This window comes from Manis pentadactyla, chromosome 3, assembly GCF_030020395.1.
Source record: "Manis pentadactyla isolate mManPen7 chromosome 3, mManPen7.hap1, whole genome shotgun sequence".
Taxonomy (NCBI): Eukaryota; Metazoa; Chordata; class Mammalia; order Pholidota; family Manidae; genus Manis; species Manis pentadactyla.
In genome coordinates, this window is record NC_080021.1 from 65,787,508 (window position 1) to 65,802,679 (window position 15,172).

The 15,172-nt window shown below is 39.0% G+C and overlaps 1 protein-coding gene across 8 annotated transcripts in view; it reads left to right on the forward strand.

The window, feature by feature from the left end:
- The window catches only part of EYA1 (EYA transcriptional coactivator and phosphatase 1), a 346,202-nt gene that overhangs the window by 212,804 nt on the left and 118,226 nt on the right, over positions 1-15,172 (forward strand). For all 8 annotated transcript variants that reach the window (XM_057497983.1, XM_057497982.1, XM_057497984.1 and 5 more), the window contains 3 exons: positions 2,070-2,147; positions 12,746-12,815; positions 13,141-13,286. In XM_057497983.1, coding sequence (XP_057353966.1) covers positions 2,070-2,147; positions 12,746-12,815; positions 13,141-13,286 — 294 coding nt within the window. The remainder of the gene's footprint in view (positions 1-2,069; positions 2,148-12,745; positions 12,816-13,140; positions 13,287-15,172) is intronic.

Sequence of the window (15,172 nt, forward strand, 5' to 3'; positions counted from 1 at the left end):
GATCTTCCAGCAAGTTCTCTAGCCTGGAAATGTTAACACTCTAAGGGGGCAAAGACTTCAGGGGTTTTACTTCCTGCTGTCTCCCATTGTGCAGCACTCTACCTCGGTTTCCTTACTCCTGCACAGTAGTTCAGTTGTTGGGAGGTGCCATGTGTTAACATTTCTCCAAGCCTTGGAATAAAAGATACCCAAAATTAAGCCTCATTTCTATCTCTTATTGTAAGACTTTGGGCAATCCCCTAACCCCTCTGGCTTCACTTTTTGCATATGATAGTTACCTAACTAGGGAGTTTGTCAGTTGTGCTCTGAGACCTACTTGTGGAATTATGTAAAAGGATTAATTGTAATGTCTATAAAGAATCTGACACATTGTAGCTAGGCACTTTACATGACCCGTTTCCCCTGGGCCCAATTCTAATCTTTTGCTCAGTATGTGGTATTTGATTATTCATTCAAACCCCAGTGGTAATCTGTCCAGTAAAGAGTGAAATAGAGCTATTGCTTTATATTTACAGGGCATAGTGTGAACTCTTCTTAAGGACAGTAAGATAGGAGGTGGACAGTAGCAGAGGAAGTTTGGAACTGTGCACTAGCAGTAGTGTACCTGCTTTCCTAAACCTATGGCAGCATAAGGGTTCTGAAGAGCAAGATCATAGGTATCCAGAAGATGTGAAGAGAAAGGGCAGTGCAGGCTATGTCAGAATTTATTAGTATCAACTAAGACTTCTAGCTCAAAATAACTGGTGGAAAAGGGAAAACCTCAGTTCTACTATTGTTTGTTCTACATTAAGACAATCAGTTGGCATGATTCCCATTAGACTCATTGGTTTTATTTTTCAACTTTATATAGAAACAATCTAAATAATTAATTTTTGTGAAAGTGACTGCTGCAACTATTTATAATGCCTATTTTAAAACTACTCATTATGCATTGGTAAGAGATTTGAAAGCACACGAGAGTGAGTTTGTCCTGTGCCTGATGTTCATGTGAGACTGGCAGTTTTGAGAGAAGGAAAACCTTTTTACCATCATCCTTTCTTATTTCAGAATGTGTTTACTTCTGTGAGAGAAGCCATGCTAGATATTCTCTCAGTAAGATTCTTAGACCTTCATTTTGGAAAATATGTTGTTGAGTTTTAGAGAGCCTCTAGATTACTATGACACTCTTTCTGAAAACCTGTTAGTGGAGATGTATAACTCCAGCAAAGTAGGCTAAGTAAATTCCAATGATAGCATTATTGTTTACCCTTGAAATCTAAACTAGAGGGAAAGCGTGAATGTTATGAAGTGGTCTGGCTTATCTGTTTGATAGGGGTGCAATAATAGCATCACAGCATTAGTGGAGTGGGGTGCTTTGGAGAAGCTTATAGCTTATAGCATAATCTACATGCTTTTATTTTACAGCCGCAAGCACATTACCAAAGACCACATATGTTTTTCGCAAACTGCTGTCCATATTATTTTGAAGCGGAAAACTTCATTTCTGCCTCATTTACACTTAATACCTTTTTGGTATTCCATCAGATATTGAAAAATTGTCAGCTAGATATGGTGGGGTGCTAATAATGATCCACTACACTTTGTTTCAATCACCTATACTGGATAACCAAGAAAGTTTGCACGCGTGCATGCACACACCTGTACTTGAAAACCTACTAACGTTATTTCCCACTTCTCCAAGTCTCTTTACTCCATCCTTTTGACTCTCCTTAGCCAAAAGGTTACAAACCCAAGGAAATAATTTCTCATCTACACTATGTAAATTCGAAGAGATAAGTTATTTACAAATAAGCAATTTAGAAGTGTGTAAGTAATAGTGAATTGAACTTTAAAAGGTTTCTCTTAAAGGGTAACTTGTCACAGTGAATTGTTTCCTGAAGGAGAAAATACTTGTACATGTTTCTAAAAAAGACTACTAGAAATATTAATGGAAATTATATTCAAATACTAAAAAAAAAATGATTTTGAAAATGATTTTTTATAACTACTTTGAATGTTATATCTTCTCTATCATGCCTTTACAAATAACCATTAATTGGATATTTGATATATGTCATTTATTTTTGTAGTTAAAACAGAGCCAATGAGCAGCAGTGAAGTAGTTTCAACAACAGCAGACGGGTCTTTAGACAATTTCTCAGGTTCAGGTAAGGAATAAATGTTAGATTTTTCACATTAACATAAAACATTATTTTTCCTGTTTATTTATATAATACAGATATATATGCTTATGTATGTGTGTGCACGTGTATCTGTGCGGATATTATGTAATATAGCTTTTCACAGACTCACGTATTTGCAGTTCTAATGTGATTGCATTCAGTGTGATGAAGTGAGGCTGAAAACGTTGGTGTTCTTTATGGAGATAATCAAAGGGATTTTATTATTCTCCTTTCTCTTATTGAAATATTATGTTAATGAATCCCTCCCTTTTTCTTGAATGAGTTTTCAGTTATGCAAATTTGGGTAGGCAAAATTTGGCTCCTGATAACCGCCAAGCACACTTACAAAGCCATCCTTCTAAGTGACTGTCATGTCAACTGCAGATCTAGGTTAAACAGACTTTGTACAGTAGCTTTAAATTGTCAGGTTAGTTTTAATCTTCTTCACATTAAAAAAATCTGCCTTCAACCAAAAAAATATCCAAGTTTCACATCTTTGATAATGAAATTACTGATAAGAAAGTGATAATGTAACTGTGTGGATGTGATATATATATCTGCTAAATTACCCAGCTTGGACTATTTTAATTAAAAACTATTTATATCAGAAGTAATGCTGAAATTTTTAAGCCTTTTTGTATTATCTGCTATGGTTATAAAGCTTCTCAATAGGAAATACTACACTTTCATAAATTTGTGATCAATTAAATCGAGTTCTCAGGATGATTTACTATTCAATTATTAAATACAATTAAAATCAATTACACATAGATATAAAATGAAGTGCAAACACATAACTTTTATACTAATGATACCAGATGGAAGCAATAAGGCAAAAAAAACAAAGGGTGTTATACTCATTAGTTCTTTTGAAAAACACTAGAATTTGGTTCATGCTATGCAGTGTGCTTGGTGCTCTTATAGATTCCTAGATGTATGAGAATTGTCCTGGTTTGGGGTTTCATGGGTGAATAAATGACCAGAACATCACAGTACAGTTTGATATTGCCAGAGGTTAAGCCCAGGGATTCCCGTAACACCCAGGCAGGACCCACCAGAGACCAGGTGGGGATGAAATGGTCAGGAAAGATTTCCTGGAGGAGATGCCTGCAATCAGCCTTCAAGAAAATGAGCAGGAATAAAGCGCATGTAGAGCTGGGGAGGGTGAGACTGGACAGATGAAGCTTTCCACCAGAGGAGAGCGGGGCACAGGGGCATGGAACTCGGAGGAACTGCCAGTGGTTCAGCAGTGTCGGTGTGGACGGTGAGAGCAGTGAGGGCAGTGTTGGTCGCGGGCAGAGTCTCCAGAGGCGTATGTGTTCTGTATGATGTTTGCATTTTATCCTGAGTGCAGTGGGAGGCACCCAGGAAGGGGGGTTGTGTGATCATATTCACATACAGAATCACAACTGTGGTAGGACAGCGGGGGAGGCTTCAGAACTAAAGTGGAGAAACTTTTTATAACTGAAGTTACAGACTTTTGCATTGGTCTGGGCAAGAAATACTGAAGACCTGGGAAAAGGTGCTGGCAATGGGTATGGAAAGGCAACGGACTGAGATGTGTTTTTAAAATAGAACTTATGGCTGTAAGAACCAATGAGCATGGGGAAGGAATGAGGCAGAGGGAAAAATTAAGAGTCGGGGAAGCTGAGAGGAGCATGACTGAGAAACAAAGGTGGTGGCCTCAGTTTTGGGCATGTTGAATGTGAGGTAAACCTGAAGACGTCAGAGCTCAGGAAAAATCTGGAGTGGAAATTTTGAAAGTGTGCAGGGAGTTAAAGCTGTGGAGTACAGTAGTTTTGGAGGAAAAACTAGTATGTCAGACATGAAGAGAGGATAAAATGAAAATACATGTGACTGGGGAGGAAGGATGCATGCTGAATTAGAAGTAAAGATGGAAGAATTTCAGGAAGCACTATCTGTATGATAGATGCATTTATAGCTACTAAAAATAGTTTTTAAAGAACTTAATGACATGAGAAAATGCTAATAACTACATTAAGCGAAAAGCAAGCAATATGTTCAGTATAATACAAGTTTTTTTAAGAGAAGACATTCATGTGTATGTATATGTGTCTTTGTGTATGTTTATAAAAATGGTGGCTCTCTCTGAAGTGTGGAGTATAATTTGAATTGTGCTTTAAAAAAATTTACAATGCATATATATATAACATCCTTTTTAAAAGTACTATTAGTGCTTTAAGTGCAAGGTAAACAAAATATACTAAAAAGAGATAATTAAGGTTTTTGAAAGCATCTCCAGATGATAGTACTGCATCACTGTTTTCCCTGATTACCATACTGTAGTAAAGGAATTCTTTGTTTTTAAGAAAGATACACTGAAATGCTACTCAAGGGGCATATTGAGTAATGTCACCCCTGAAAAATGCGAGCTATAAATGTGTACATACACATAGAGAAAGAGAATAGAGGATAAAGCTAATGTCATAAAATGTTAGCATTTAGGGAATTTGAAGGATATCCAGGAACTTTTCTACTGCTCTTGCAGCTTTTTCTGCAAGTGTCAAATTATGTCAAACGAAAAAATAGAAGCATCAATGGATTTAACCTACAGCAGTTTCAGTGGACTGGTGCTTTACCTCTCCTTGTGCCCACGGGTCCGCATGCCCCATTTCTGTGTCTCCACAATTCCTAGCAGATAGTTTGTGCTCATGAAGTTTACTGAATAAACGGATAATTTAATGAATAAGGTGAGGAAGTGGGGACAGGGAAGAGAAAAATGTCTTTCAAATATGTAAGTGGTAAAAAAGGAGAAGGTAGTCCATTAGAGAGCAGGATATAGAGTCGAGGATGGCATTTGGAAGGTCAGGGTGGTTTCGGCTGCCCGCACAAATTTTATAGAGGCAGAGATTAAAGGTATAAGCAAAACGGAGGTAATGGTGGAGGGAGGTCCCTAATGGGACAACAATGGCTTCAATGCAAAACAGAAGTGGATTGACCTAGAAAAGGTATCAGTTTTCCGTGGAACCATCAAGGAAGATGGGATGGGAAGTAATGCAGATGAGTTTGAAGAGGAAGAGGCAGCAGCGATAGGTGGAGGGAATTCCTGCTTGATTCTCAAGTTCAAACCCACCAGTGTCTCCCGTTCCTCTATGAGGAAAAGCTGAGTGCTTACAATAGCCTACAAGCCCCATAAAACTCTACCATCTACTTCCCTTGGTTCCCACTCTCCCTCCAGCATGCCAGCCATGCTCCCAGTCGAGCCCTTGGCAGTGGCAGTCCCTCTGCCTGGAACACTTCGCTGCTCTCTTGGCTTGAGTGCTCCCTGTACCCCTGCACTCCCTGACCACCTTCAAGTCTGTTCTCACATCTCACCTTCTCAGTGAGGCCTACCCTGGCTACCCTGATCAGTGTTACAATAGTGTCACTGTATACTTCCAGTCTTGCCAACATGCTCAATTCCCTCTGCTACCCAACAACACCTAGAACCTTTTGCAAACTGTTATCATTTACTTGAGTATCAGATTTATCATTGGTCTCTCACTGCTATCAAGATACAAGCTTGTGATGGCAGGAATTTTGTCTTATTTTGTTCATTTGTATTCCAATGCCTGAAAAAGTATCTGGCACATATTAGGCACTCAGATGTTTGCTAGATGAATTAAATGAGAACATGAGTGAATAAATGAATGGATAATAGCCTTGACTCTTTCCTCTGAAGTGGCTCAAAATCAGAGTGGTGATAGGCTTATGAACTTGAAGAGATGGAAAAGATCAAAATTGATGCCATGAGAAATGGGGAAGTCTAATGCTGCTTGGAAACATAAGGAGGATTGACAGTAGAGCTGAAGGTCCAAACGAAGGTGGAATTAATGAACATGCAATCTTCATGGCAGAGCAGTTTTTCTCTATGAGGGCTTGGATGCCCAGGTCAAAAGACATTTATCTTGATCCATGGTTGAGAATTTTCTGAGTAAGGCAAGAAAGAATGTGGAGGGAAAAGAATAGAGTGTATGAATAACAGTGTAGTTTAAAATAATTATTCATGTCTAGGATAGGTAGAGTAAAAAGGTGAAGGTAGGGGATAGTAAATTGAGAGCAGATAAGGATGTCAGGGGCCCTGCATCTTTTGATGAGCTTGGAGAACAGGTAAGATGGGAATGAAGGAATGAAAGTTCTGGAAAGAGCATGCTCCTTCCTTAATCTTAAAACTCAGGGAGGCCTCTACCACATGTTTCTGTAGTTAGTTCTCTCTACTACCCTTCCTCAGCCTTTATCATTACTTTTTAAATTATTTTCATTGTCTTTCCTCTCCTGCTAAACTGTAGCCCTGTGAGAACAGAGATTCTGTGTGTCTCACTCATATTTACAGTCCCAAAGGCAATCATGGAATTGAACACATGGGAGATGGTCAGTAAATGTTTGTTAAGTAAACAGATTAAATGGTCAATGCTGTTATGATTTGAGACTGTCCAGATGTGGTCTTAAGCTTGGGGGTTGAATATAAGGCCAGAGTTGAGGTCTAGAGAGAATGAAGAAAGTGTTGGATGTATAATCCAAGAAAATGTTGGAATTTGTCAGGGGACATAGTCAAATGCTAAAGTTTTTGATATATGCAAAGCAGTGTTTAGGAAGTGGGTCATTCATGGAAATGTTAAAGAGTTGCCATGAACCTCAGAGAGGAAAGTTTTGTGGAAGAACAGAAAACAACGATTTGGGAGAAACAACAATGAGGATATGTTTTTAGGTCTTTGTGATATTTGAAATCTAAGAGAATGAGCAGCCTCTACTTGGAATAGATATGCAGAAGCAAGGTACTTAGAAAAGAACTTAGCTGAGGGCAGAGAATTAGTTTGATGAAGAGACTGAAGCTATAGAGGATCTTGTTTTCCACAGATTGATTCTCTCCATTGGACACAGTGGAAAGGGTTGGGTGAGCTATAAGAAAGCACAGAGCACCATGGGATGGACATTCATTTACTGTCTTTTATAGTTTCATTCTTTCCCCTTTCCTTCCCTTTCCCCTTTCCTTCTCTTTCCCCTTTCCTTTCCTTCCCCCTTTGCTTTCTCCCTTCCCTTTCCTTCCCTCCCCTCCCCTTCTCTTTTCCCTTTCCTTTCCTTCCCTCCCCTCCCCTCCCCTCCCCTCCCCTCGTTTCTGTAATGAGTTAAGATGCAAAACCGGCATGCTGGAGTGACTGTGAACAGGACTTAGGGTCTATCAGAGCAAGAGGAAGCTGGAGAAAACAATCTCCAAGCATTTGACTCCAAGAAGGTCTTTACCTCTATGGTCACTATTCCTGCTTCCTTCTCCATGATGGCTTAAAAAGTACATCCTAACAATACTGGGCATCTTGAGGAAATAGACAGCAAGGATAAAGAAGCAGCAGGGCCATCCTGACACTGGTGATAGCTCTCTCCACTTCTGTCCTTCAGGGAACCCTAGCATCTTAAAGCCTTAGGAGACACTGAGGCTCACCCGTTCCCAGGGAAATCATCGGGAATCCTGGTGTGGGGAGACTGGTGGAGAGCAGTTGATTTTCCAAGGCATGTGGCTGAATTGAAAATTGCAAGGTTGTTTATCATATTTTAAAAGTATAGTGATATTCTCCTTTACTATTTACTATTGAAAAGCAAAATTTTATTGATTTATACGTTAACAGTTGGGGTTGAAAATAATGTGTTTTTAGGGATTGCAAATATCTTTGCATGCTGCTTCTTCCATCTCCATAAAACTTAAATTTGTTACTTGTTATTTGTTAAATAAAATGCCAGTTGATGATATTGATCATACAAAGTTGGTGTCTGGTAGTATTTGAAAATTGGAATTAGAAACAGGAGTGCTTTTAGAGGAGAAAAAGATATCACGTGACAAATATTTATTTCTTTATAATTCATAAAAATATGTAACTCTTTTGAGGCTGATTCATTCAACAATTATGTATTAATCACCTACTATATGCCTGGCAAGGCTGTAGGCAGTAGGGATGTAGCAGTGACAAGTAAACAAGGTCCCTGCCCTCACAGAGCTTTCATTCCCGTGGGAGAGATGTAATGAATAGGTTAAGTGGTGCAGTGAAGTGTTACAAAGAAAATGAAAGCATGTCAAACAATATAGTGAAGAGTGGATGGGGGTCTTTTTTGTAAGGAAGGCCTCTGAGCAGAGGGTGTCTGAGCAGAGATCCTAGTGAAGTGCAGGTAAGTCTGGATTAATCTAAATGCAACAGCAGGATAGCAGGGCTTGGAGTAGAGGGGAAGGGAGGGGTATGGCATAATGTAGTTTATGTTTTTAACAGATCATTGTTTGTTATATGGAAAGTGCTCTGTGGGAGGGAGTGTGGAGAGGGTAAATAGCAGGGAGAGCAGTGTTTTTCTGGTTCAGAGGAAAGAGGACTATGTCAGCCCATGTGCTTAGAAGAGCCACCAAGGTGGGATCAAATGTGCTGTGATCCTACTGGGTAAAGGGGTGGCACAGGGAGGGCAGGGCAGCAAGGGGGGGCCTGTCCTCACTGCCATCTCTGGCGGCCACATGCCGATGATTGAAGCTGAGTAGTAGATGAGAGGTAGTAAGAAATTGTCAGCTTTGGATATATTTTGGAGGGAAAGCTGACTGGACTTTTGTTGACAGGTTATGAGGGAAAGAGAAGAATCAAAATTTACTTTCAGGCTTTTGACCTGATTATCCAGCTGAGTGATACTGACATTAATGAGATGGGGGTCTGGGGAGCAGTGTACTGAGGGCTTGCTAATTTTGAGATTGTTGTGGACATTCTCAGTGGCTTCTCAGGCTTGTGAATATTATTTACCTTGGGTTCCCCTCTCCCTTCCTACAACAGGACTGGGGAGCTTCTTTAACTTATATGTTACAAGTAGGAGCAAAGACAGAATATTAGGTAGCAAACATGTTAAACAGGGAGGTATTCATTGTCCCTATGTCCCCAGGGCTCTGGCACGGGTACTTGGAGTCTGCTAATGGTAAGGTAACCATTTCATTTACCCTGACAAATGGGCTGGGAGCATTCTCTTTGCTGTGCGTTCTTCTGGTTCCATGACATCAAAATGAATCTGAATTTCTAGGTTATTGCTTGAAAATTTAGAGTTGTTTTAGGAAATTAAGGGAAAAAGTACATTTGGGATGAAATGGAAGAGTCTGGGCTTTAGGCCACACAAAGGTTTAGAGGTAGAGAAAGCCCCAAAGATATGCCTTATTACATAGCATTAAGTCTTCAATAATTATAGGTGCACATAATTAGCTAGGTAGCAGCAGGACACCTAGACAGCAATCCTGGGTCCTTATTCACAGGTTTTTCATAAAGAATACTATTCACTCCAATTTATATTGCTAGAGAACTGATCAGGTTTATTTATGTTTATAAATAACTTAAAAATTTAACCATCCTTCCAGTCATTATGGTTTAAAAAAATCTACTTTTCTTATGACCTAAACCTCATATTCTCTTTAAATATTGTTTATTGTTTATTTATCACATGCCAGGCCTCTTCAGGTGCCAGGGAAAGAGGAGAGCAAGAGGTCCCTGGCCCTAGGGGCTCACGGTTAGCAGGGGAAGTGCCCTGACAGAGCGGCCATGTGGGAAGTGCTACACTGCCGGTGTTTGCGACATTCTGAGAAAAGTACTGGGAGATGTTATCTCTGAGAGAAACAATGTTTTAGTCCCAGTGGAGGAGTGTTTGTCAGAGGAAAGAAGAGCATTACAAGACAGGAGAGTCTGGTATGAAGAACAATGGAGACACATGAAAGTGGCATGCATGGCAGCCTCAGGTCCAGGGAGGCTACATCATATTAAACTCAGTGGCAGATGCAAGCTTGAATCTCTTTGCATATGCTCTCAGGGAACATGGAATTTTCCTAGGGATAATGTGAATGCAGTCAAGATACTCTAAGCTGGAGAACGGATATGAAGAACTTTCTGTTTAAGAAAGATCACTGTGGTGGTGTAGAGAAAGTCAGAGAGTAAGGGTGTGGAGCAAGGAAAGTGGCCATGAGGGCCCAATCCAGGATGGTAGAGGAGGGACGGCGTATGCAGGACAGCTCCACAGGCAATTTCGGAGTTGGGTGGATGACTTGAGAGCCACGAAATAGAAGGGAAAATGAATGACTAGTTACTATGTAGGGGGTCAACATATAGTAAGTGCTGATGGAAAAAACTGGGCAGACATAGGTTCAGATACCAGGTTTCCCATGTATTTGCTTGGACATGTTACTTAATTTCTATCCCCATATGTCAAATGGGGACAAAGAATCCTGCTTTTAAGCATTTTGCTGGACAGATGGTGACGCTGTTCACTGAGTAGAATTAAAAATACGGAAGAAAGGGCAAATGTGGGGGCAAAGATAGTGGGAACCTGGGAATATGAGAATCTGAGATAATGAATACTTACTACTCAAACATGGTATTATTCACTTTATGTCAATCTTATTTAGTCTTTGCAACAATCTTATGAGGTTGAGGTAGTATTATTGCCATTATTTTACATGGTGACATATCAAGGCTTAGAGGGATCAAATAACTTGACTAAGATCACATAGTAGAGTAGGAACTTGAATCTGAGCTGATATGAAATTCTGATTCCAGGGCCTATGCTTAATTACCAGGTATTCTTTGTGTGTGTGCACATATTCTATATGTGTAATCTAAATCAAATTTCACAGAACTTATGCTGTGTAATAACCTTGATATATTCTATTATTTTCTTCTTTTGTAACAATTGCTGGGTGTAATCTCTTAAAGTTGGGTTTATGATCTTTTTGTGGGTCATGACCCACAACCTGGAAAGCACCGGGATAGAGCTAGAAAAGAATAAAAGGAATTTCTGTGGCTACCATCATCACGGGGCACTGGGTTTCTTGTTGTAGTTACAGTATCACTTTTTTAAAACTTACTTCTACCTACCTATGTATGTCCAGGGAAGATCCCCCTTCTGCAGTCTTGCTGGATAAATCTGCTTTGCCTTTGGTCTCTTTTCAGGCTTAGCAAAAGGGAGTAGAAAAGGTTATAGCGGCAGATGACCTGGGCAAGTGGTAGTCCTTGTAGTCCATCTGTTCTCTCACTAATCCCTCCTTTCTAAAAATTGCAGTATTTAACTAAGCCTCCTATGGCTATTTGTGTGTCGACCTCCCTACATGTGGTAGACAGACTTGTCTTTGCATGTTTGCATCCGCAGCCTCTAGCTGGATGCCTGGGACAGAGTATGACTCATCACGTGCCTGAAGGTGGGGGACACCAGCTGCACTGGCCTGCCAGCTCTTTAATACGGGCTCTATCTCTGCCAGACTGGCAGCCAGATGGTTGAAGGCCAGCAGCCTGTAAGAGTAGTACTAATTTACGTCTCTCCTATTGTCACTGGATGAGGCCCATTTGCTTTACAAGAAAATGGTTTCTCACAGGTGTTTGAAATTCTAGTCCCTCTCCACCAGTGTTCCCCCAAACACAAACTGGAAAATTAAATTCAAGAAGTATAAATGTTCTGAGGTGATATAATAAAAAATCTATAAAACTTTGGTGCATGAAAACTTATGAAGGATTTTAATATAGATTACAGTTAATAAATAACAGAGCCTCTGAAGATGGTGATTATTAGCAACAAAAGAAAATTAACACATTATGTCATATAATATTTGTACCCAAAGAATATGTCTTAGCCAGGTAGAGGATGGGAGAAGTTTGAGGGGGGGAAATATGTGTATGTATCTGTATGTGTTTATATATATACTTATGTATAAATGTAAATGGGTATAGCTATATATGCACATAGATAGCCTTTATTTGTAATTAAAGCTGAGAACTATCATTTTAATGCCCTATGTTAGCAAAAATGGATTTTTGCTTCTTCAGTTCAGAATGAGCTTGAAAGAATGTTTGTTTGATAGTTTAGTGCATTTCTGAGACATACTGAATCAATGTACAAAAACAAATGAAATTGTGTTTGAATGCTTAAATAACCTCTTTAAAAAACAAAAACAAAAACAAACTTTGTTCTTGAACACTGCAGTTGAGTACATATACCGGAAAAGCAAAGGAATTCCTGGCTCACCACAAGAAAAGGTTTAGCTTGCAACTTGAGGAATTTAAGATAGTTATAGGAATACATTTTTCCTAAAAAAAAAGTTGTTACATCAATGCAGGCATATGAAGAATCTACCCTATTTCTTCTCACAGGAGGAAAGATTAGATACTGTGTTCCTTGGTAATTCAGTTTTGGTGTGTGTGTCTCCGCTGAGCACAAACAGTAGACCCCATGACCTTCTGAGTCCTGCCCAGCCCTGCAAATTCAACTTTGCCTCCCCCTTGCAACATAACTTTCCAAACAGTAGCCAGGACTCCTTGGACTCTTAAACTATTGCCTTCTGAAACCATCTCAACATGTTGACAGTTAAGATTATTGCAACTATATTTTCTAAGCATTAATTTAAAATCAGAACCACTTAATCAGTTTCTGTTAGTTCCTTAATATGGTTTAAACTAGCTGCTAGGTTGACTGGATGAAATTTGCCATTTCTTCAGTCCACCAAAGTCAAATATCTGCAATTTCATATGGCCAAGCTCAATGCTTTATACATACTTTGTATTTTACTTTGATTATTGTGCATTATTTTTTTTTTCCAGCAATTGGGAGCAGTAGCTTCAGCCCAAGGCCAACTCACCAGTTCTCCCCACCACAGATTTATCCTTCCAAGTAAGATATATTTTCTCTTAATCAGTATATAACTTTTCTGAGTAGTCTTCTACCATCTTTCAAATCATGTCTTATGCCCACATGTTACATCTTAATTTACATCGAAGTGCATTTTGTAGAGATTTAAATGTATTTACACAAATTAATGTTGATCATCACTTAGTAGAGGCACTGAAGTAGTTCAATACTTTGTATATTATATTTGAAGGTTATACTTTAAGAGACAGTCTTTAACTGGAATTTGTGATATAGTTGTAAGTCAGTTACCTTGCATGTTTCCATCTAATGCATGGGCTTTCTATTTTCTGTCATTTCTGACAAATAGCAGACCATACCCACATATTCTCCCTACCCCTTCCTCACAAACTATGGCTGCATATGGGCAAACACAGTTTACCACAGGAATGCAGCAAGCTACAGCGTACGCCACATACCCACAGCCGGGCCAGCCATACGGAATTTCATCATATGGTGAGTACTCCTGCTGTTTTTATAGTGGCATTATCTGACGGGCATACCTATATGTATGAAAGCTTCAGAGCAGTGCTACTTAAAGACTATCTTGGGCCACTTCAGAAAGGGTTATCACCTTCTGTGTCTGAATTCTTAGTATGATTGTTTTTAATGAGCACTGTAGGAACTGGTTGCTACTTATCTTGAGGTCAGAGGTGGCAGATAGACTGCATGGTTCATAGACCCTCTCTCTCATTTTTTCCCATTTATATCTCAACTTCTGATTTGCCATTTGAGTACTTGGCTTTGGAATTCAAAGTATTTTGTGCATATTTGTGATAAAACTTCTGTGACTAAAGTCTTTTGGGGTAAAGATTCATTTCCCATTTATCAGATGCCTAGCTATGATTAGGGAAGTACAAGCGGAATTCAATAAACCCTGCTCTGAACTTGAGAGTGGCAGTGTTATCAAATTTCAGCATTATCAACCATTAGGAAAAGTGATCTATATATCATGGCTGGAGCTGCACTCGAAAGAGGCAAATCAGGAAACATTTAAAGCTCATGTCCCTATTTGTTCCCTCCCACCTGGAGAGTATCTTCATCTCGGTGTAATTTAACTCAAGTGTTGTAGGGTCAGTACCCATAAATTAAAAATAAATCCTGCAAAGCCCCAAAGTTTAATTTTTAAAAATCTTAGAATTTCAAAATACCTTTTCTTCAATGAATTGTAAATGTAATTTTAAACAAATTGTACTTTTTTTGAATAGAAGAATATGAATTATTAGCATTTTCTTAAGAAAAAATAAATGTAATGATCAGGAAAAAGTACTTGGAAGTTTGGAGGAAAAGACTCATTAGAGTAAGTAGTCTTGTGCTTATAGCACAGAGTTACATTTTTGTGATCAATATTCTAATGCTTCTGCTATTCTGTAATGTTCTTTTCTGCAGTATAGTGGAAGAAATAATGTTCTTGAAGCATGTCATTAGTAATTACTTTATTCCTTTTCATTCTGTCTTTACCCCAAATGCAATTGACCATCTATACATTTCTTATAAAATATATAGAAGTTAAATCTAAATTATATGTGACTTCATCCTTTATAGTTCTATTTCAAAACTGTCAATAACTGAATGTTACCTACCTAGGTATTTTTAAACCAGACTTTAGAAACAGCCATAAAATGGACTTCCTAGAATTATCTTTCATTTTCTTAACTTTTGTTCAAGGTTTCTCAAAATATTAGATACAGATCAAATATATCTGTAATTTTTAAAAACTTGTTTTTGTGCTGATAAGGAAAAAGGACTTATGATTTAAATTGCACAACTTCAGTTCTGTAATGTGAGTTAAGGAAGTCCCCAATTTTATGGTCTCAAAATTTATTTGTGAGCTGATTATTTGAAGTGTAAATGTAATTCCCAGCACTAGCAATAGTAAAGTACCGTCAGCCTACGAATGCTGCCATGGGAAGGTGCCATTCCTGTCTCTGCCTTGGCTGCCACTCACACAAGTCCTTTCTTGTTCTTTTTCCTCCCCATTCACTTATAAAGGGCCATTTGCCAATTTCTGGCTGTGGCCGGGGGACTCTTGCAGTTTTCAGCTCGCTGTTGTTTGATAGTTGCAGGAGTGAGATGAGCAGAGATTCTGGGATTAGAATCAGAACTAGTAGAGTGAGGATGGGGATTTCAGTGTGCTGGAAGAGGGGTGAGAGTAAGGCTCAGAGTAAAGGGTTTGGTCCCAGGTCCTCCCATGCCTTATAAATCTCTCGGGAATAATTCTCAGTCCTTACCATCTTCCTGATGACCTTCTTTCTTCTCTTTCTGGCCTTGAGTACAAAGAGATGGCTGTAGTGCTGCTGACCAGGCATTCTGTCCGTCTTGGTCCAGTGCGTCAAAAAATA